Source organism: Botrytis sinoallii (genome assembly GCF_014898435.1).
Source record: "Botrytis sinoallii strain Bc 23 chromosome Unknown BSIN_034, whole genome shotgun sequence".
NCBI lineage: Eukaryota > Fungi > Ascomycota > Leotiomycetes > Helotiales > Sclerotiniaceae > Botrytis > Botrytis sinoallii.
The window spans coordinates 444,531-468,629 of record NW_024066061.1 but is presented as its reverse complement, the minus strand read 5'-3'; the positions used below and the strand labels follow the sequence as shown (position 1 = coordinate 468,629).

At 35.2% G+C, this 24,099-nt stretch overlaps 5 protein-coding genes across 5 annotated transcripts; 2 read left to right on the top strand and 3 right to left on the bottom strand.

The window, feature by feature from the left end:
- On the bottom strand, positions 1 to 1,059 carry EAF02_011715 (uncharacterized protein; the record flags this gene model as incomplete). The annotated part of the gene is made up of 1 exon (XM_038907762.1): positions 1 to 1,059. One exon carries the CDS (start codon positions 1,057 to 1,059, stop codon positions 1 to 3), a length of 1,059 nt encoding a protein of 352 aa, XP_038752579.1.
- Positions 1,060 to 2,582: 1,523 nt separating this feature from the next.
- On the bottom strand, positions 2,583 to 4,807 carry EAF02_011714 (uncharacterized protein; the record flags this gene model as incomplete). The annotated part of the gene is made up of 2 exons (XM_038907761.1): positions 2,583 to 4,022; positions 4,148 to 4,807. The coding sequence occupies 2 exons, from the start codon at positions 4,805 to 4,807 to the stop codon at positions 2,583 to 2,585; spliced, it is 2,100 nt and encodes a 699-aa protein (XP_038752578.1).
- A 1,283-nt stretch (positions 4,808 to 6,090) lies between these two features.
- On the top strand, positions 6,091 to 9,897 carry EAF02_011713 (uncharacterized protein). Its single transcript, XM_038907760.1, has 5 exons — positions 6,091 to 6,801; positions 6,853 to 7,794; positions 7,869 to 8,314; positions 8,383 to 8,529; positions 8,579 to 9,897. Exons 1-5 carry the CDS (start codon positions 6,657 to 6,659, stop codon positions 9,515 to 9,517), a joined length of 2,619 nt encoding a protein of 872 aa, XP_038752577.1. The 5' UTR covers positions 6,091 to 6,656; the 3' UTR covers positions 9,518 to 9,897.
- Positions 9,898 to 10,057: 160 nt separating this feature from the next.
- Positions 10,058 to 12,181, top strand: EAF02_011712 (uncharacterized protein; the record flags this gene model as incomplete). Its single annotated transcript, XM_038907759.1, has 1 exon — positions 10,058 to 12,181. One exon carries the CDS (start codon positions 10,058 to 10,060, stop codon positions 12,179 to 12,181), a length of 2,124 nt encoding a protein of 707 aa, XP_038752576.1.
- A 9,586-nt stretch (positions 12,182 to 21,767) lies between these two features.
- Positions 21,768 to 22,223, bottom strand: EAF02_011711 (uncharacterized protein; the record flags this gene model as incomplete). Its single annotated transcript, XM_038907758.1, has 1 exon — positions 21,768 to 22,223. The coding sequence occupies one exon, from the start codon at positions 22,221 to 22,223 to the stop codon at positions 21,768 to 21,770; it is 456 nt and encodes a 151-aa protein (XP_038752575.1).
- Between the last annotated feature and the right edge of the window lie 1,876 nt (positions 22,224 to 24,099).

The following is a 24,099-nucleotide window of genomic DNA, read 5'->3' as shown; positions in this document are numbered from 1 at the left end:
CTATACATCCTCCAAATAACCCCCCTCCCAACCTTCCACATCACTCTCTTTGATGTCATCTTTCCATAAAGCTCCCACTCCTACTCCATTTATATTACAGCCCCTCAACCACTCTCCCCCACGATCAAGATCATCACAGTTCAATACCTCAACTCCACTCTCAACCAATATTCTCCACCATTCCTCGTTATCAGGAGTTCCCCAATATCTAGGTATTAACCCTTTTTCTTTCACTTCTCTACATTCATTCCTTATGATTTTCACTTGCGCCTTGGTAGGCCCTTTGGATTTTGAAAATCGACCAATTGATTTAGAAATGTGACCAGACACATATAGTGAATTAGATGGATTTTGAGAAGACAGGAAATCGAAAAATCGAGCATCTTTAAAGATATATATGTTTTCATAGCCGCATATCAGTTCGAAGTCGGCATCGCCAGTTCCGACGATGGTTATGGGACCGGGAAATAGCTTTTCGGTGGTCGAGTTATAATAGGTAAGAAAACCTGCAGTTCGAAGAGGTTCGAGAAGGGAATAGAGGATGGGTATTCCATCGTGCCCAGAGGAGATACTTTTATAATCGATTGTTAAATGTAACGATAGGTGTGGATTTTCATTCCAAACTCCCACTTTCTTTTCTGGATTTCCTGCAGCTTTGTTCTGTTGTATCAAAATCTCTAGAAGTGGGTCTAAATAAAGACTCGAGAGTGTTCTTGCAGGATCAAGCTCTGAAGTTGCATGACCTACGAGGAGATCATTTTCGGAGGCTGTAATTTTTGGCGAAGACGTGAAATAGGAGAATAATGAGCCGAGAAAGCGAGAGGAGCTGTAGTAGGAAGGAATGAAACAATCCGCTTCGATTGCTATACAGCCGGCTGCAAGAGCAGTATATAGAGGGATTTTTTGATGTTCGTCGTTGTGAGACCAACAATTAATCGGGATTATTGATGCGGTGAAGTTTGGTTGCCAATAAGCATTAGGGGCGGGGATGGTTCCAGTGGCGATAATCTTTCGAATACCACATTCAGTATGCGACTGATTGTGTGGAAGAGGAGCCATATTTGATTCTTGGTTTGAGTGAAGAGGAAACTATTGGATTGCATGAGCATCAAAAGAAAGATTTCTAAGGCGGAGTATAGAAAGGGGTATGTTACCTTTTGATAGATTGATGGATAAATGTGTAAGAATTGTTCAAATCTGAATAAATGGATGATTGAAGATTAAACCGGTCGAAATCAATTCGAAAATTGTACAGTTGTCTTGCTCCTCAAAGTACTATCTATGGATTGGAAATTCTAAACGGAATGAGAAATCGAAATCGAGAACGCAATTTTCATCCATCAAAGTTGTTGAACGGAGAATGAATGGAGAGAACCTTCAATTGAGAAATCTTCTTAACGTCGTAACTCGTACAAAGATTGCCTATCTTGATATTCAATGCCTCGAAACATGTGAGTAGAACCCAGAAGTGACTTCAGATGTGTGAAATAACATCTCATCTGAATAAATCATTAATTCTTATATAAATGAATCAACCAGTTGGTTTATAAAGTCGGTCAGTATATACATTGAAAATTGCCTCAACCTAAGTTATTTATAAACGCAATTTCATTCCCTGTAAAAGAGAACACGAAATAAAGAGTCCAAACATAATAAAAATCTTACACTGGAAATACAGAGCAAAGCACACAATACTTATGGGTACCATGTGGCTTTAGTTACACTAGGAAATAATAGGTCCATTAGTTAATTGGCTTCCGGAAATTCCGTCACTTCTTCATGTCCACGGAAATTAGGGTCGCATGCGCTAGAAAAAAATAGCGTTCTGGAAAGTTTCTAGGTCAGGGGGAAATTTGGTTTCAGCAGTTCCATTACCACGGTCATGGATTTGAATCCGAGTCCAAATGACAGCCGCTATATACGCAGTCGATAGCGGCAACAGAAGTAACTATCATGCTAGGTACGAAAAATTGTTTATGAAGGAATAGCTGAGCCAGCGGACGACCATTGGTCTTTTTTCATCCTCTTTGGTTTCTTCATTGGGTCCCACCATGTATAGCAGCGATCGATTTCACCGTCTTTTTGTGACCGAAGTTCCGTGCGAATGAAATTTCGTGAATAGTAGAAAAGTGGAGAATCAAAGTTGTCCAAGAAGGGTGTCTCGGTGGTGTCTTAATTAGAATGGGAGGGGGCAAAAAAGAAAATATGGGGTATGGGGGATAAGATGCTCGGGAGGATACTTTGGGAAACTTGCGATATGATAACCACACATCTTCTGCTGGAAAACTCTATTCTTGAGAATAAACACTAAGAAAAATCATCACAAAAAAACCATCAGCTGGAAGCAGGAGAGGCGTTTCTTGCGTGTAAAGACTGGCCATAATTGGATGCACAGAAGATCGTCACTGATATATATTAAGCTATACCCAAACAAAAAATGGAAAAATCCAGTCTGAACGGCAACAACCACTTCGTTCAACATACGAAATTGTTCCAATGAATCCCATATATTCGAATGTGAATCGTAATCTCAAGATCATCAGTCCCAGGAAATCGTTATGAATAGTGTGGCTCCATTCTCATCAAGCCTCGGATATCCTTAATGCAATAGCCGCATTCAACGTCTCCAATTTCACACTACTCCCATCCTCGTCTCTCTCGACTCCCTTCCTAGCTTTAATATTCTTGTAGCCCCATCCATCATGCCTCTCGACAATGTCTATTCCCTTCCCTTCTAATTCTATTCTTCCGGAGATAGTCTTCGCTTCAATGTTGCCGATCCAAGCTAAGGGGTAGTATGCCTCGATACGCCCAGAGGAGGTTTTATGTGTCGAATGAACAGTGCGAAGTTTACTCTTGTACGCCTGGAAAGAGGAGCTCGATGATTCAATGAGGGTGGAAGTGTACGGAGAGTCGTGGCTATTCTGTGTGGATACAATCGCACCATTGAGAACGTTGCCGTTGGTGGAGGGTGAAGTAAACAAAGGATTAAGTAATGTGATATGTGTATTCCCACTCACTGAATGAGTAGAGAATTCATTTCGACTTTCATCGTCGTCATCAGAAGTTGCCAATAAAACCGGTCTCACCATAAGTTGAATCCTACTAGAAGCGGTGTCGAAAGTCCCCGTAGATCCAACAAAAAAATCGCCTTGAATGGCCCCAGAAAGTGATTTTACACCTGTGATGTATTCTCGGAGATAAATGGCCTTTGGATCTTTGACAGGTGACAATACTTCGATTCTACCCGAAGATGTACGGATATCCAAAGTAGCGGGAGCGGGTGCTGACTCAAGAACGGGCTTGGGTTTCACTTCGATTCCTATGGCTCCAGATTGGGAAGATACTTTTAGAAGATCATAAAGGGGATATGTGCCTTCAATTCTGCCTGACACAGTTTGGACGATAATGTGACGAGAATCGAAATTGAAGTGTGTTTCTGGCTCATTTTTAGTTGAGAAGGAAGCATGACTGATTGACGAAATTGAGTCGCTTGGAAACCTAACATGGCCTGATATTGTTTTTAATGTGGCATCTGTGACAATTTTGACATTGACATCGTCAAAGATTCGAATTGATAGAGTTACCAGGTCAAAAAACACTTTGAAGATCTCCGCATCTTCTGGTATCCAAGCCGTAATTTCAAGTGAGATACAAGGGTTTTCATGTATGCCTAGGTTGGCAAATCTCGGCGTGCTGATTTTCAATGACCCATCAAGCTCGTTCAAAGTTTTTAGCACAGACAATTCCGGGTGGCTAAGTTTAACTTCAACTGTAAAATGTGCTTTTCCTTCGTTTGAATTGCTTGGTAGATTTCGAATGCGAACTTCTCCTGCTGTTTTGACCTCCGGTCCATAATGAGGAGACTCTTGTTGGTAGAACTCTTGTATTACTGAAATTCCAGCTGCATCAGTGATTTCGAATATGGCTTGCTCCGATCTGGAAACATATTGACAGTGTGAGCCACCATCGTGGATGGGGTCGGGAAATCTAGGCCCTCCTCCCATGTTTGAACCTGGATTCTTGTATACTAATCAGCTTTAGACTAGATATTATATATAGATGAAATAGAACTACAATTGTAAAACTGTAAATGAATGTACGTAGCGCGTAAGATAGTCTCGGTTTGCTAGAAGGTTAAACTTACTGATTTTCCTGTAAAGATCGCACTTAATATAACGGCAACAATGGTTAGAGCTAGTCCCAGTCCAAGAGCTTTTGTTATAATCTCTCGTCGAAAGGAAATCTTTTTGGGTGTTCGGATAAGCCAAAGAGGTGTTCTTTCATCGATCTCCGGATTACCTGCCGGTCCTCCCATACTCTGAGGTTCTCTTGGTAGACCTCCTTCGAGGCGATGTTGTGAGAAAGTATTGTAGTGTGTGGGAGTATGCTGTCCTTGTACCGAGACAGGAGAAGACGCTGTGGAAGCTATATAAGCTGGGGGTGGTTGTTCAAGGAAGGGTTGATGTTCAGGGAAGGAATTCACTCCTCTGTGATACAACGAAGCATGAAGGGAATTAGACGAAATTTGAGAATGTCGGGGATGTTGAGTTGCATGAGATGACGTATTGGTGTACGACGACATCTGCAGAGTTGAAGAAATATCATCGTCTCTCGGAAAATCTCCCTTGGCGTCTTGAGGTTTTGATTTATCCTCTTGTGAGAGCGTGGGATCCGGCATCATATTTTGAGGCATTTGATTCGAATTGAAATAACCGTCGGTTGGACTGAGCTCATCACTATCATCTTCGTTCCAATTGTTTCCCGGATTATTTTCCGAATTGAATGGATCATCGGAGTAAGGCATTGCGGCCGCGAATGATCAACGCCAATGTTAAAGATGGGAATGAAAATTCGTCAGAGAAGACTCGACTAAACTGATCAAATTCACTTGAATGTATGCGATAGCTGGCGTAAGCGCAAATAAAAAGAGATGGGAAATCAAAGAGATGCAACGTGTGTCGTCGTAGTCAAGTGCGTAAGCAAGATAAAAAAAACATGACTTTCAATATCATCCAAGATTCATTTGATTGTAGAATGAGCCTTAACGCGTAAGGACCATAGGCAACAGTCAAAGGTCGATAATTATGTGCATGATTCCAAGCAAATATATACCCAATGATGAATGCAAATTGTCTGGTGATACGCGTCAAATTGGATGAACAATTTATTCCAAAGAGGATTAGATGGCAATTGGATAGCCATGAGTTAAGTGATGCAATCTTGCAGAGCTTTTCCGGATAGATGATGAAATCCTGATATCAAATTGATAAGATATGATAGACAAAAAGTATATCTCGAAAAGGAAGGTAGCCACCAAGTGGGGACATGACTCAGCAATTATTGTTGGCATACAATTATCTGCTCTGCTTTACACCACGAAAGATGCCAATGCCCAGTTCACGACAAATCTTTCGACAGATCACAAAGATATTTCTTCCAAAGTTTTACTTAGAGTTTGACATCTGTATGTAGTAGGTATCTAACACGAAGTCGTGTCGACGCATATCCTTCGAGCCATGCAAAGTTTAAGAACATGTTCGAGGTTACTACTAGGTGGTTAAGGTACTGCACTTTTCGTGGGGTTCTCCAAATCAATTATGCCATCACGACCTACACTAGGAACAGTGGGAAGAAGAAACAGATCGAGTAGTGACCTCTGTCGTTTTACAAACATTCGATGGAGGGAGGGTTTATGGTTAGGAATAAATTCGTTCGAAGGATGTTGTTGGGTTGGTAGCGATTATTCTAGGTTGTGATAGTGTCCACCTTTTACTCTGTGGGGAATTTCACATATCAATAGACAAACTGTGCAAGACCACATTTGTTCTAGCCCTATGGCGCCTGGTGAAATGACAGCCGCTTTTAATGACTAATGAATAGCTTTGTATTGACTTCCCTTCCGTCGTTCGCTTTCGCGATCATCAAACGGTCGCATAATTCAGCAAGCGTTTTCCGGTCACTTGACTCTGAAGAGCAAATTCCTCAACATCCGTCTAAGTTATTCATTATATAACCCGGCTTCTTTTACGTCAGGTTCGTACCTCTTCCTATCATATACGCTCGTTCTGACAAACAGATAAAATGCAGGGTTATCAAATTTCTTCTGCTACAAACGTACCTTAGTGCTGACAAGGCTGTTGTATTCAATTTACTTATCGTGGCAATACCCGAGACCGGGTGTAACATTGGGTTACTGCTCTACACACATCAATTATATCGGTTCTACCCCATCCTTTGGTATCGCAAGCCGATATTGTACTTCACACGGGTCTTGGGCTTACATAAAAATTCCGAAATAGATTGCCACGACATCTACAGAGCCTTGAAGTGTGGATAAGCTTAATCATTGTATTCAAAGTGGGATACTTGCCCCTTGTCGCTGGCCAACAACCGGGGGGGCATAGACCATAGTGCCAATCACATAAGAGATTTCGTTCCTCACGCCACACAGAGTTAATTACGCTTAATGAAGCCATATGCAAGATTAATCCTCTTCAAAACACAGCCCTGCATTGTCAGCCGCAGAATATATCTCCACTCTTATTTTGTAACAATGAACTTTATATATCAGCTCTACATATCAATCGACAAAGGTCGTAAGGTTGCGACGGTCCTTGCTGTTTTTTTTTTTTGATTACTTTCGCTAAAGCATCATGCGGGCTTTTCAGTGTGTTAAGGTGTTACTTTTCCTTTATTTCAGTTTGAATGTGAATGCTAGTCCTACACTTGGAACGACACAGACCCTAAGCGCTAGAAACTCGGCTTCAACTGCGTGCGGTGATATCGTCAATAACGAAGGTATGAATGAAAAGTGCAAGATCCTTGATTGTTGTACTGATGGAATAACAGATACCGTTTTATTCAATGCAACTTTGGCATTTGAATGCCTCACCAGTGTGCCATTCAATCCTGCTGTCGCCTCTCGTTTTATCTCATACTATAATGATACTCTTCAATTCCAGAGTACATTGAAATATCTCAAAAGCCCACCTCCAAGCTATCAACAACCAGCTGTGGATCTAATAGCAGGCCTGAATCGAATTCAAACCGCGATCGACGAAGGGATATTTTCAAATCAATACGAGTTTGAGGCTGCTTTACAGACTCTAGTATACGCCGCCCACGATGGGCATGTCGACATACTAGCGGGAGCTTTATCTGCGTTTAGTTTTGCAAGTCCAAGGGACTTAGTATCACTATCATTAGATGGCCAACAAATCCCAAAGGTCTATCTAGCCGACGATCTATTTGACAGTGACTATTTTACAACTTTCCAGCCTTCAGCCATCAAATCAATTAATGGCAGAGATGCAACTACATATCTTTTGGATTTCGCATCCGTAAACTCAGTCGGCACTCTTGAAGATCATTCGGATTGGAATCAATTGATGCTTAGCGCAGCTCAAGATATCCAAGGGTATTTCAATTCTTTCAGTGGCGGCGCGACATTCTATCCCGGTGATAACATTACTTTCCTTTTGGAGAATGGGACGTCTTGGACTGAGAATTATCTCGCTATCTACGATACTCCTGGTCCCACCGGCCCTCTTCAAACTGGGGGAGACTTTTATAACTTTTTCGTTTTAGGGTTCTATCCTGCATCATATGATCCGTACACCGATGATTCGAATAACGATTCGGAAGATAGTTTTAGTGATGATTCATCTACTGCAGTCACTTCGACGATATCCGCTACTCCAACTCCGACAGGGTGGGATAGTCCAGCTTACCCAGATATTCCTGACGTTGCACAAGAAGACCTTGGAACTTATGGGGATGGAGTTGTTTCCGGTATGTTATTGGAAAATTTTGCAACACATTATTATATGAATGACTTGACTATACGGTTTCTAATAGACAAACAGGATACTTTCTCAACTCTACTTCTGTTTCTGTTTTAAGCATTCCAAGCTTTGATGTCGATGGAGATGCTGTCTTTAGTTTCCAACAAACGATTTCTCGGTTCATTAATCAAACACAGGCAGCCGGCCTAACGAAGGTTGTTATTGATCTTCAACAGAATTATGGCGGACAATCTTTACTTGCAATCGATACATTCAAACAATTGTTCCCGAATATCGATCCCTTTGCTGGATCCCGTATGCGAGCCCATGCTTCTGCCGATGTTCTTGGCAAGACTCTGACTCCATACTGGGATGATCTAGCCGAAAACGATGAGACAAAGTATGTCTTAGCGGCTGATGAATGGGTTATCACTAATCGGATTAATGCGGATACGAATCACAACTTCACAAATTGGCAGGAGTTTTTCGGACCCAATCAATACAATGGTGATAACTTCACGAACATTGTAGGTTTTCTTCATTCTCGTTTACTATTACTTGATATCTTAGGTTTGCATCTAATTAATATCAATAGGCACGATACAATCTGTCTAATCCTATCTTCGATGCATCTGGTGCTGGTCTAGATGTCAGCGATGACGCTTTTTCAGTGTACGGCTATGATGCAAATCCGGCACCATCAGGGGCTAAGCCACCATTTGCAGCAGAGGATATAATCATTGTAAGTCACCTTTCTGCATCACTTAGTTTTCGTACTCTAATAGCCATAGCTATCTGACGGTATATGTCACTCTTCTTGTGCTCTTTTGATCGAGATGTTTCGCCACGAAGCTGGAGTTCGAGTTGTTGTAGTAGGAGGCACACCAACAACAGGACCAATGCAGGCTCCTGCTGGATCTCGTGGCGCACGTGACTACGACACTTTCACTCTTGACGCCAATATCGATTTCACTCAGAAACTTTTGCAAAACCAAAGCTCAATCGATGCAACGTTTCTTCCGAATAGAACTGAACAACTCAGCGTGTTTGTCTACTTTGCGGATATAAACCTACGTGATCAAGTACGTAAAGATGAAGAGATTCCATTACAATTCGCCTACGAAGCCGCAGATTGTAGGATTTACTATACACCACAAACTGTGTATAATTATACAAATCTCTGGCAATATGCAGCCGACGCCATCTGGAAGAACTCTAGTCTATGCGTTCAGGATTCAACTGGGTATTCATCAACGTCACAAAATTCAATGAACTTTGTCGGCCCATCAGGTGGTACCGGAAAGATCTCTACCAATATCACCGATTACCTTGCTTCGTTAACGACCTCTCCCATTGCAAACTTCATTCTCCAGGGTCTCAATGACGGTCTGCCAGCCATCAACGAAGGTGCATCTCGCAATGCTCCCGCATCTGCCAAAGTTATCAAATGTACCACAGATGACGACTGCTTAAATGGTAAGCTCTGCGTGAGTATTTCGTCTTGTTCTGGGGGTAAAGCTGTTTCTCAGTGCTTGAGAAAATGTCCAGCAGCTGGTCGTCTATGCCCTAGTACCAAGACCAAATGCACACCGCATAGCACAGATGGAAAACTGGGAAATCAAAAGCTTCACAAGAACATCTGTCCTCCAGCAGGAAGTGCAGCAAAGTGTGAGAGTCAAAGCCAGTTGAAATCGGTTAATCTCAATCAATGTCCTGACTGTAGCAAATAATTGGATTAATGATGGAAATAATGATGGCTAGGAATCGGCATTGAGGAGTTCATGGCGGAATAATTTAGGTTTCTTGGCCTCTCAATTTGGGTTTTGTATTTATGTATCTTTATTGCTTGTTTCAAGCAGCGTTTTTCAAAAGTTTATTCAGAGTGGAGTGCCACGGAAAATATTGATTGTATGTAACTAGAATCATTTCCGGATTTATGAGTTCCACTGTGATCTCCAAGGCAAGCAGATCTTGTCAGATATCACGAGGATGAAGTCAGTCATGTTTTACCCTGTCGTTAATTATAATTAGAATTTCATTTCTTGGCTGTGGGGCACATGGTAGACAATATCCCATTTTTCTGCATGTCAGCAAGCGCCCCCATTTTGGATGCATCCTTTGGCTTCTACACCGCTTAGTGCATCAGATCCTTTATAGTTTTGTCACCAGCTTTTATTCATATAAACTATCTCCCAATCTGTCCCTCTGATCACATCCTTGATCAATCTCACACACCAAACTCATTTTTCTCACGATCGCCTTACTACGCAATGCCATCTACTGACGGCAAAATATACCCTTCTATTCTCCCTTCCCCCTTTATCCGTCTTTTAAGTCTGGATTCTGGTTCTGAGGAACCAGTTAGAGTAACACTACATGAAGTAAATCTCGAGAACGCACCTGCATACGATTGTCTCTCATACACTTGGTCTGACCCACTATACCATGCTCTCAGTCCGGAAGAAGAAATCCACCGTAGCAATGATAAACGCGAACATTCTATCCTCTGCAATGGTCAAAACCTTTTAATTACGGAAAGCTTATTATTGGCACTGAAGGAATTCAGTAAGGACAATAGTGAAGATAACAGCAAGAATGGGAAGGAAGAGAATTTTAAGAGAGAGAAATTCATGTGGATAGATGGCATATGCATTAATCAAGATAGCATCGAGGAGAGGAATATACAAGTTGGAATGATGGGAGAAATCTACACAAAATGCTCGCAGGTAGTTATCTGGCTTGGAGTTTCAGATTTCCATTCGCCGTATGCTATTGAAGTCATAAATCTTCTCTCGAAAATACCCTCGGAAAAGTATACTGGCTTACGTATTACTGATCTTGAAGATTGGGATGTATATTCAAAGTTGGGTATCGAAGAAGTTGAAACTTGGAAATGGTTGGAATATGCAGCATTTTTACAACGTACTTGGTTCAGTCGCATATGGGTTGTTCAAGAAGCATTTCTGCCAAGAAATATTGTTGTGGTTTGTGGGAGTGATATTATTGGATGGGAAAACATAACAGCTTGTGCGAAAGTACTAAGAGAAACAGGATTGGGAACGTTATTGATGGAGTTGTTGATTGAAACTGTGGACGATATTGAAGGGACTATTTATGTGAACAATACTTTGAACAACCAGTCAATCTTCCAAAGTATGAGGGATATGGCTACACTTGGATCTGAAGAAATGGGGAGAGTCTTAAATTTGGAAAAGTTGTTGTATTATTCAAGATTTTTCGATGCAACAAATCCAAAAGATAAGATCTATGCAATCAGAGGCATTTGGGAAAAAGGAGGAAAAACGATACCATTGGACATGACCCCCGATTATCAACGAGATCCAACAGTAGCAAGCGTGTATACGAGAGCAGCGCTTGAAGTGATTTTTGAAACCAAAGATTTGAACATTCTTTCTTTAGTGGAAGACTACAGCTTGACAACTCAAAATCCCAACTCGGTCCGGGCCATTGGAAATCTTCCTTCTTGGGTACCCGATTTTAACTCGTCATCTAATCCTCAACCTTTGGCTGGAAATCCTAGACCACAACCGGGAAGTGAGAGATGGAATGCAGCTCGAGGGATTCCATTTGAAGTTCCAGTTCTTCTACCTTTAGAATCACGTCATCTTCTTCCAATCACAGGCTATAGAGTTGATGTTATCTCCGAGTGCGCAGCTAATCAAGCAGAAATCATGGGTAACGATTTCGGATTTGACACGGTGCTGGAACTCTTGGCAAATTATCCAAGTTCAAAATATCCTCATGTTGACGATGAGACGGAGACATATTTCGAAGGATTCTGGCGGACCCTCATCAAAGATACATTCCAACGGTTACCGGCAAAAGAGAATGCACGAAACGCTTTCCGATATTTTATCACAGTACGTGTATCTGAGCTGAGAATTGCTTATAACTACGCACTTTCAAGGCAGACCCCCGTCCTACCCAAGCTACAAAAAGCATACGAAAAAATCAAAAAACTGATCAACGACTTGTCTAAACATAGATTAAACAGATCTCTGATTCCCACCTGGGAGGATCTTGAGAAACTCATTAAGATAGCAGCCAATGAAGATTTCACTGATCCAGAAAAGGCGAAGCTTGACAAAGATTACGGGGATTTTTACGAGTCTTTCAGGATTGCGTATGCGGGAAGAAAAATGTTCAGGACGGAAAAGGGATATTGGGGTATTGCTGCGCAAACATTGGATACCGACAGTGGGGGCGAAATTTGGGTCATAGCTGGGTCAAAGGTACCGATGGTTTTGAGACCAGTGAGGGAAAGTAATGGTGAAAATCGAGAATTAATCGGAGAGGCTTACGTGCATGGTATTATGAATGGTGAGGCGTTGAAATACTCGGGAGAGAGGTTAAAGAGTTTCTTTTTGGAATAAGAGAGAAACAAATGCGTTAATTGCGGATCGAGGGACAGTTCATAATACACTTCTGTGCAGAACCTTGTCAGGTCAACGTCTAAGGTTTCTTCTTAGGAGCATATGGAGATAGAACAGCCAGATCATTGTCAGGAGGAATTAATAAAGTCATTATATTGACATTGTATTCTGCCAACACACATTTTTGCCGAATTGGTGCCTTTGATCAGCAATAACTCGGAACCGGTTTTGTCAGTTAAATATCTCGCAACGGGGTGAGTGGATGAACGGAATCACATTCTGATACACTAAACCTCAGTCAAAGCGTGAAAATGTTTTTAGTCATGTTTATTCACCAAATCAGCTTAAAAAGAATGGTCACTTTGCTCAGAACATTATGAATGATACTCCCTGAAACTAAACAAGATTGCAAGTGCCACTCCTCATACGATGCATTCAGCTATCGATTAAACATCATGATCGCAAGCTGAGGTACAAAATCATACTCAATCTAACTTCTTGTTTTTCGAGCTTTGTAGCACTCAGATTAAAATGGAACAGATTACTTATATTCATCAACAAGCCCTGGCCCCGGCCCAGACGTATGTAATGAGCTGTATCTGATCTCAATATATCACTCTTCATTCCTAGTAATTATAATATCATAAAAAAATCTTTATAAAATATATCAGTTAGTTAGATAGCTAGAATGATAGTTCGTTTTAAGCGAATCGACTTTTTCGTATATATACATAGTACTATAGTTCTTACGAATAGTAAGATTATGAAGAAGATGAATCCTAAACCATGTTTTTAATATGAATTTATGTATTACTAAAATTATTATTCTTTTCTATATAATTTGTCTTCTAATAATTATTTTTCTCTTATAAAAAAGCATTCTTTTTAAAAATTTGATTTTCTCGAGGTTTATCTCATTAGCGTTGAAACACACAACAAATTTCGAAGGAAACTTTTTCTTCGAAATACGACTCTTTCGTGATTGATTTAGATCATAATTATTAAACCAAATTGATTGCAATTACTCCCAAGTGATTCTGACTAATAATTGTTATAATACTATTGTCAACACTCTAAACACAAAACTCACACCAAAATTCGCATAAAATTTTCACTTCAAACCTTCAAAATAAGAATATAACTCTCAATATAGATTATTACAATAATCCATTAATATTTCAAAATATAGCTATAATAGAGGCTTTTTCTAAAGCCTTTATTATACCAAACACTTATCCCATTATTATCCTAAATACTCTAATACCTTCAAATTCTTTTTTGCTTTCTGAAAACCCTCAATTCGAAATCTCTAGCTCTATTCTATCAATCAACCAGCTAATTAGTTCTGAAAAAAAAATTGAAGAATTCAATTTATTTAGTAATCTTTTTATTACTCAAGATATAATTAATACTATCTATATATTCAATCAGAATAAGAAACGATACCCTACAATACCTTTTAGCAATCAAAACAAATAATCTAGAATACAAAACAAGGCAATTATACTAAAAAAAGCAATTCTAAAAGCAAGAGATCTTATAATATTAGCCTCAATTTTTTCTCAATTATATAATAAGTAATCGAAGCTATTAGATCTTCTAGAAATCTTTAGAGAATATATCGAAAAAGAAAAGTTCACTATAACCTCTAATATTATCATATTCCAAATTACTTATTTTAAATTAATTATACAAAAAATCAAATCTTAAATTAAAATATTAGTCAAAAATCCAATTCCAATTATTACAATACCAAACTAAATCAACTTTTGTAATTATAGTAAAAGAAAAAGAATGGAATCTAGTCAATAAAGAAAAAGCTATTAAACCTATTTCAATAAATAAAAAGATTGAAATCATTCAAAGATATTTAATCCTAATTAAATCAGAAATCCCAAACTCTATTTCCTTTTTCTTCTTAATTATTTAAAACAAAATAAACAAAACCTTTCAAAAGAGTGAAATTAAAGGGCTAGTTATTATAGTAATTACTTTATTCTTTAATAACAATATTATTATTATAATAAATAATCCTTTTATATTACAATTCCTTTTAGAAAAGAAAACTATTTGAAATAATATTATTAAATTCGAGAGGATTCAAAAGGATCAAGAATGGTATAAAGTTATTATCCATAAAATCCCAATAAGAGAATTCTTAGGATTGAAAGAAATAAATCTTATTTTAGAGGAAATCAAAACCTTTAATCTAGATTTCAAATCAATCGGAACCCCCTTCTGGCTTACACCAGCTTCCAAAAGAGCTTATCAACGAGAGGGAGCTATAGTTATTGCTTTTACCACAAAATCAGAAGCAGAATTAGTTATTCGAAAGCGACTATATATTGCTGGAAGTAATATAAGAGTAGAAAACTTTTATAAATCGAAATTAATTATACAATACTAAAAATATCAAGAGTTTGGATACTAAGATGTTTATTATAGAAGAAACCCTTCTTGTGATTTATATGGAGGCAAGCATATCACATTAGTACATTTGTGTATGGTATGTAATATTAGAGAAAAGTTCTATTAATACTTAACAGCGAAATACTCGAACTGCCAAGGGAACCATACAGCAAATTCAAAAACATACAAAACCTACCAGACTATTCAACAAAAATCGAACAATACTCATTAATAAATCATATCAATATTCGAATTATTCAAATAAATCTTAATTGGAGTTTATAAGCTATAAAGAATGTTTTATAGCTTGTAATAGAACTCAATATCAATCTTATTATTATTCAAGAACCTTGAATTATTAAAAATGGAAATAATTATTCAAATGCAAGATTGATTATATACTCTAATTTCATACAAACACTTCCAAGATTTGATTCCAAATACTGATCACAAACATTATTATACACCTCAAAAACCCTTCAATTTATAATCAACCTTTTTCTTGATTTTCCAAAAGATTCTGATATTTAGATTTTCGATTATTGAAATAGAAATAAAATCTTTCAAATAATTAATATTTATAATAAAGCTGATTAAGCTAAAAAAAAGAGCTTTACAATTGAAAGATGCTTATACAATTCAATAATTATATAAGAAACCATTCTCCTAAACAACTTCAATTCTCATTATTCATAATGGGATTCTTTTTCGGAGAAGAGTGGAAATGCTGATTAATTAACCAAATAATTTGAAAACCAGAATCTTATTTTTCTTAACAAGCCTGGTTTCAATACCTTTTATTATACTAATCTCCTCAATTCAAATATCATTAACCTTATATTAGCCTCAAAAGGAATCGTCTCTCAAATCTAAAATTGGTAAACACTTTCAAATACAGGATTCGATTATACAGAAATATTATTCAAGCTAAAAGGAAAAAAAACAAGCCCCCTTAACACAACATTACTAGCTAGATACAATACAAAGCTAGTTAATTGAAATAAATTCGAATTGATATTAAAATCAAAATCATTATATTCCCCTATTCTCTTTATTCTGGTATTAATAATCTCATCTAAAAGGATTTGCTAAACAATTTAAAAAAAAGAAATAATTATTCTAATCTAAATCAAGTAGTAAGTAAACTTACAAGAATTATCCAAAAAGCTATTGAAAATTCCATATTTAAAGTTTTGTCAACTAAAAAAGTAAAGCCATAATGAACCCCCGAATTAATAGATTTTTGAAAAGAGCTAAAAAGAATAAAATAATCAATTGAATTGGATCTGGAAAATTCAAGTCTTAAAGAAGAATATCGAATTACTAGAAACAAGTATTTTTAGGTTATTAAAATAACTAAAAAGAATTATTGAAATAAATTCCTAGAAAAAGAGGATATACAAACAATATTCAAAGCAATAGTTTATATGAAGGATTATTAAGATTAAAGGATATTGGATATTTCAATAAAAAGCTTTTTAAAGAAAAATACTTTGTTTTTAGATTAATTCTATTCCTACCTCCTCTTATTACTTCAAAACTATAATGGGAAGGATATAAGTAATTCAAGAAATGGGAATGGTCTAGTCTTTTACAAATCGAATTAAATAATACTTGCTTAACCAAAATCTAAGGAAAAACTCTTGGTTTAAATAGAATCACTCAAGAAATCATTATAAAAGTATACAAAGCAATTCTATGGATTTTTTTTAATCTATTCAGTAATCTAATCAATTTAGGATACTATTTACAATACTGGAAACAAGCCATTAAAGCGATTCTAAAAAAACCTTTAAAATCCGATTATTCAGTTTCAAAAGTATATAGAGTTATTATACTTTTAAATTACCTTGAAAAAATTAGCAAAAAGATTTTAGCTTAAAGATTAGGCTATTTAACAGAAACTATTAATTTATTATATAAGAGTCAAATTGAAAATTAACAAAAGAAATCAGTAATTGATATAGTCCTTTTTTTAATCACTGAAATTGAAAGAAATAAGCAAATCCACAAAAAGACTTCAGTTTTATTTATGGATATAAAGGGAGCTTTCGATTATATTTCAAAAAATCGATTATTAGATATTTATAAGAAATTGAAACTGTTAACGAATCTTATCTTCTAAATAGCCTCTTTTCTATAATAAAAATAGCTAAAACTTTCTTTCAATAATCAAATCGAATCCTTTAAGCCTATTTCGATCGGAATATCATAAGGTAGTTTAATTTCTCCAATCCTTTTTCTAATATATATTAGAGAATTATTCTTTTCAAAATCGATTAAATTTCTTTTCTATATTAACAATATTGCTTTAATTACAAACTTATTTTTATAAAAAAAGAATATTAGATTTTGTTAGAAAAGGTGCTCATACCGCATATCACACTATGCTATATCGGGATTAGCCCGTATGTGACATTGTCAAGTCCATATATATATATCATATCGTTATATAGAACTTAATAATATTAAGGCTTTTTCACCAACTCATATATAATCTTCTAACAGGTTATAAGCCCGGGTTCGTGTGGTGCTAGAATTAGTCTTTTGGAGTTACTTGATTAAAGCTGCAATAGATAGTAGTTATTCCGTCAAATCCAAAGATTATCGTCTTTGTAAATATAATTCAATCCTAAAGATATCCAAATGATATTTAGCCTAATACAATTAAGCAATTGGGGGAACGCAGCTCCGCTCAGCAAATGAATCTGGCTTCGGTGCTGTTGTAAGATTCTGGCATTCTGTGTGGTGTTGTAAAGTATACGGTGCTATCATGGTGGAGACTGTAAGAAATACTCAGGTGCGTGGTATTACAGTGATTTAATCTATAGGGTTGAAGAGAGCAACAAAGCTCTAATAAACAACTACCATCTACTTTTATCTTTTTTCAATAATTTAAGAATCCTAGTTACAATACAATTCCCTCGATTTCCTATCTTTCGATTCTTTTCTTCATCTCAATCCTTATAAGCTTTACATCAATAGCAATAATGTGGTATAAGTAACCAATAGTGTCTTACAAATCGATTAAACTTTATATAATTAAAGGTTATTTATAAAAAACCTTGAAATTGAAAATACTTTGAATATAGTTTATGAGGAAGCTATGAAAATCTATCTGATTTAATAAAGATTTTCTTTATTTCAGAAATTTTCCCATTATCCTCTTTATTTCTTCAATAGTTTTCTGATTATCTATATCTATAATCTGATAAATATAATAATTATTGAATTATTGTTTTATTTAATATTAGTTTTTATGGTATTTAATTTATTTTATTTACCAATTCCGTTATTTTATGATATCTCAGTTTTTAATTTTATCTCCTTTCGATTTTGATTTTCTTTTATTTATTTATAGTTTATATAATATATTCTATTCTAACAGATCAATATATATTATTAAGCACAGATCGATTATCTTTCTTTTCGATTACCATCTTTATACAATTTCGACTTTGATCTTCTATATCAACAATAACTACACTAGTGATTAAGGAAGAAAGAGAATATATAGAAAGCCGGAGGGTTTATAAGGACCCGAAGGTATTGAGTGTAAAAAGCCGGAGATTCCAAAGAGAACCGGAAGCAATCCGAAACTATATATGAAGAAGGAGTGGATAACTACGGTAATGGGAGAACACGTATTATTATATTTAAATAGAAAATAATAGAACCATCTCCTACATTCCTTATAGTAGAGACCAGTAAGATTAAAGTGATTAAGGATATTACTATCAGTTTTGTATTCCCTCTTGAATATATTTAAGAGAGAGAGAAAAAGTTATAGAATACATTCTATAAGGGAGTACCCTAGCATTCCACCATATAGAAAAAGTATACAACATCTTCTATACCCTTGTAAAGGAAAGTAAGGATTAAGAGATCCTATATAATCAGGGTGATTATATAGGAAACTGTATCCCAGCTTCTCTACTAAAAGAAAAGAGTTGTAGAGGTACAGGCTTTATAGGTCAATAGGTATTATACCATTAGTACAATCCCTACGCCCTTAGAGAAGCGTCTACACTAGGTATTGGATAATCCTAAAGGAGAGGTTTTTCTTTAAAAAATTGATTAAAGATATTGGTTTCTGAAAGAGGTATTATCAGCGATCAAATACTTCCATAATCATATTACTTACTAATCCAAGAATGTTTTCTAGCGGTATATAAAATCTGATCTATTGATTTTATAGCGGTTTTAATAGTTATAATCTTAAAACACTTTCTGGTATCCATTGAAATCAATTTATTAGTTTTAAGACATTTGTTAGTGATTCTCGAGATTCATTGAATAAAAGTGATCAAAATACTACACATATATTTATACAATACAGATTATACCGCTTAGCTTGGTTGAGACCAATTATAGCCCCGACTTATAATATAACCCTTTATAGTTTTCGATAAGTTATATAGCTTCAGATATACGATATCAGTATAGGGGAGTATTAGAAAAGGTACTCATACTGTATATTACATTATACTATATCGAGATTAGCTCGCATATAACACTATCGAGTCCACACATATATATCATATCGTTATGTAGAACTTAATAATATTAAGGCTTTTCCATCACTCATATATGATCTTCTAACAGATTTCTTAAAAAAGCTATAAAGCAAATCTACAAATTCAACTCGAAAAGTGCAATTCAATTCGACTTAGTAAAAATAGAATTAATATACTTCTCAGTATTTAAGCTAATCAAAAATTTTCTAATCATATTATCCAATTTGAATATTATTAAACCTTAATTTTTAATTAAATGGTTAGGTATATGGTTCAATCCAAATCTCAAATTTAATCAATATATCAATATTCGAATTACATAAGCAAAAGGAGCCTTTTATTGAATAATTCAGCTAGTAAATATTAAAAAAGGCCTAAGTTCTAAAGCTCTTTGATAATTATATATAGCTTGTATAACTAATATAGTTAATTATAGATTAATAATTTAATGAAAAGGATAAGCCCATTTTAAGAATAAAATGTAAGCTTTTCAAAACCTAGTTTTTTAAAAGATACTAGAAGTTTTCAAAATCATTCCAATTCTTTTAATGAAAATCGAATCGGGATTAAAATCAGCAAATATTTGATTAAACTTAAATATCAAGTAATATACTTTTCAATTAACAAAACTCTTATCTAAATATCCAATTAATATCGAAAAAGCTATTCTAGTATACTAATACGCTAATTGAAAAGCAATTAATATTCTTTAAAGAAAGCTATATAAGCCAATTCAATTTGATAGAATTAGGGAATCAATTAATAAAAAATTTGATTCATTCTTTTTCGAAAAGATTATCCATTTTCATTTCCCTTTATAAAAAAAGGAAATCCCTTTCAAAGTTAATATTAGTCAGGTTTCAAAGAAAATACAGCAATACTCCACAATATTATTCTTAAACACAAAGATCAAAATACTATTTACATTTATACAGATACTTCTTTTACTGAAAAGAGAATAGGTATTGGTATAGGGATAATATCAATATAATTGAATGATCAGATTTCATATCAAGAACAAATCAATATTGAAAGCAATCAATTAATTTATAATGAAGAGCTATATAAAGTCACCCAAACCATCGAATATACTAGTTCAATTGTTAGTAGTGAAAAGAAGTTCAAGGTTTATTCAGATAATTAAGTAGGCTTTCTTTAATTGAAAACACTTTCAGACTACTTAGAGCAAGTATACCAAATTCAAGTAATCAAGACAATCGAAGTTATTATAGTTAAAGAATCTGAAATATCCTTGAATTGAGTATTAGAGTATATATCAATTAAAAGAAACGAGCTAGCAGATAAGCTAGTAAAAGAGGCTATTACAATATAATCCACCTCGAATAAAACCAATTTTGGATTGTTAGAAATGATAATTAAAGAATTCTCTTTCGATTAATAAAATTTAATTTTCAATCAATATAAACTCAGATTTAATCAATTGGTATTAATCTATTCAAAGCTATTTCCATAAAAAATCGGATTGAAAATTAAGCTACCAATTGGAACTAATCGAAATACTACTAATACACTCTTCCAATTGAAATTAAATCACGGATATATCAAATTATATTTATATCAATTCAATCATTCTAATAATAGATATATATACAATAATATTGAGATACTACAATACCTCCTAATTAGCTATCCTATATATAAAACAAAAAGAAAAGAGATATTCCAGAATATACTATTATCGAAAATCACTATACAATTCCTATTGTATATCAAAATAAATATCGAATTAGCTATCAAATTTATCAATATCATCAAAATCGCTATAAGGGTATGATATCTAATAAGGATTTCTGAATAAAAAGTAATAAAGAAAGGAGTAGTAATGAAAGAGGAGAGAGAAGAAAAAAAAAAAAAAAAAACAGTTAAGGAAATAAAAAGAAGGCTTGATCTTTTTATAATTTTTGATTATCAGAATTTTCTTATTATATGTAATGCATATAATGAGCGGGTACTGTTCCCTAGTATTTGTTTTTATTTTCCTAATAAGATCATAATCAATATTGTAAATCAAAAAGTTACCTATTGGGCCCATCAGGCCCAGTTATTCTATATAGTCTTAGACTGAAGGTGGACGTAAATTCAATCAATCAATCAATCAATCAATCAATCTCATTAGCGTTCTCATGTGTTTCTCCGAATCTGGAAAATCGAGTGAAGTCAATAACAAACTCTTGACTTCCACTTCTCTGTGAGGTCTGCATTTCTTAAGATATAGAAGGACACCCTTAGAACCTGTTCTATAGAACACCTACCGGTATACACGTAATGACTACTCCTCTGCTATTCACCCTCGCTGCAATTTTTTCAATTGTATAAAATTAACAACTAGTCACTCTTAACTGAAGAGTATATATATGAGGTCAAATTACGAAGATACATCCAAGCTCATAGTTTGCTACAATACTCCAACGCTTTCAGTACACATAAAACATTATCCAAGTTCTAAGATCTTATATCGCACGATTTCCGATCACATTTTACCCAGACAAACCATGCATTCATGATTAAATCATCAATCTTATATTTAGGAATCCTTACACTGTGCAGATCATCACAGCCCTCATAATCCTATTCGTGTATTAACCATTGGGATTGTCTGATTGGAAGGAAAACTGCATGTTCCTCGTGTTGGAAAACTGTCAGAAATTGACCATCTGACACGATTTGCTCGTCGGGCGATATACCAAGTTCTTGCAGATCCGAGCCAGGCGGGCAGTCCAAGTGTGTGGCATGCCACCCTCAATGCTAACTAGAGTCTCTGGTAGTTCAACATAAATCTCACCACTAAGCTCAACGATTGCGACTCCATCTAGCACGAGGATATTCTCGACAACATATCGTCGACTTTTTGCATCTGTGGCTACCTTCATATGAAAATGCATCGGAATCCGAGTATTTATATCGAAAGGTAAGCACCCAAACGTTCCGTTCATTGCCGGCATACTGATATCTTCACTGTGGCCGAGATGGAAGATTTGAAGCTGAACGGGGATATTTGTCTCGGCTGGAAAGGCATTCTTGATTATCGAATCTACCCCATGGACGATTCGAGTGCCATTAGAAAGTTGAGACCCAAGGTCATGTTCTGCGGACATTCTTGACGCTTGATGCTTATAATTTGCTTGAATGTTCAATTTGCTAAGTTTTGCAATACAAATCCACGAGGTGGGTAGAATTCTGCAATATTAAAAGGAACAGAGAGTAAGTGAAATCCTGTAGGTCCGTCAAGAATAAAGTGGAGGTGTTGGTATCAACTTGGTGTTGATTAAAGTGTAAAGTACTTCAGTCTTATCAATATGATTGATTGTATTATTCGTCTTGATCATTATTAACTATGGGAAGCTAGTATTTAATATAGTAGAAGTGCTAGCGCTAGTGCATACGCTAGTACATACGCTAGTGCAATACAGTGCCCTCTTAGATCACATGATCGATATCCTGACACTGGCAACTCTTAAGTTGAATGGATCATATGCTTTAAACCTAAGCCCATTATTCAATCTTAAGCACAATATTCTACTCCTATTCTCTTAGCTCTTTTTTTACTATTCTCTTTTTACTCAATGCATTATTTTAATAACTATTTTATTAATATCAATCAAGTCTTTTAAAGCTTGATATACATTGTTTTTAGTTATGGCATCCGCAGGATTCGATTTTTCGTTAATCCATTTAATCTCCGTAATCTCCCTATTTTCGTAGCATTATTGTAGAGCCATAATATCGATTAGGAGTCGTTTTTCCGTGTTTATACCGAGCTTAGTTAATAGATTATATAGTAACTTAGAATCTATATAAAGTATAAATAATATTTGCTTTTTAGGTTTGAGAATAGCATTGATAATACCCTTAATAGCAGCTCCGATATCAAAATCTAGAATTAATGCATATAGCTCAAAAGCTAGTATGCTTCTAGTGATTTTCTTGCATTTGATCAACGTCCAGTGAATAATATTAGCATTGCTATACTTATCTACGAGGTATATAATATAGTCGATTTGCAATGATAGATCAATATTGTTAGTAAAGGATGTATCGATAAAGATGACTAAGTCAATAGAATCTATATCAAGAGATATAAAGATTAATCCTCTTTTTGGATTATCCATTTGTTATTGATAACCTTATTAAGCTTAATAGTATCTTCTTCCTTCGGATCTATTATTTAAACAGTAATTGAAAGATAATATAATATCTCTGGTTAATATATTATTACAATATATATATCTCTCATGTGTTGAGCGATATATTGATTCTTCGAAATAATATTCTTTCGAATCTTTCCCTTTATTCCCCGTATATCAATGCTTCTCAGCATAACTATTCGGAGATTATTACATTGTTTCTCCTGATTTAGATAGATTCTATCATCTTTAAGAATGATTAAACCACTATTAAACTTAAGTAAATGATCTTCGGTAAATTGCTCTCTGTTTTTAGTTATAAATCCGGCTTTCTCCAACTGCTCTTATTCTAATTGTGCAAATCTTTCGTTTGCAATTATAAGAATATCATTGATTTATAATCCTATAATGCTAATGCCGTTATTAGAGTAAAGTAAACAGGGATCGTATATAGATTGCGTCATATTTAGCCTATCCCTATAGTGATTGTAATAGATTCCAAACTAGTGATTTCCTGCTTCTGGTATATTATACAAGGACTTTATAATGTATAGCATATATCCGAAATCAAGTCCGACCTCTTCTAATGCTTCCATATAAATAGGTCTATTCAAAGTTGTGGTTGATTAAATATATGCTTATATGATATCCCGTAAATAGACCTGAATATACTTATTTGACACTCGTAAAATAATAACAAGTACAAGTATAATACACTGGCTAATGCATTGAATAGTCAGTGATTACATCAAAACAATGATTTTGCCTGTATTTTGATATATCTGAATTATTAGTTATGATTTCGCATATACTTTATTAATACCTTCTTCTTTTATTTCATCAACAA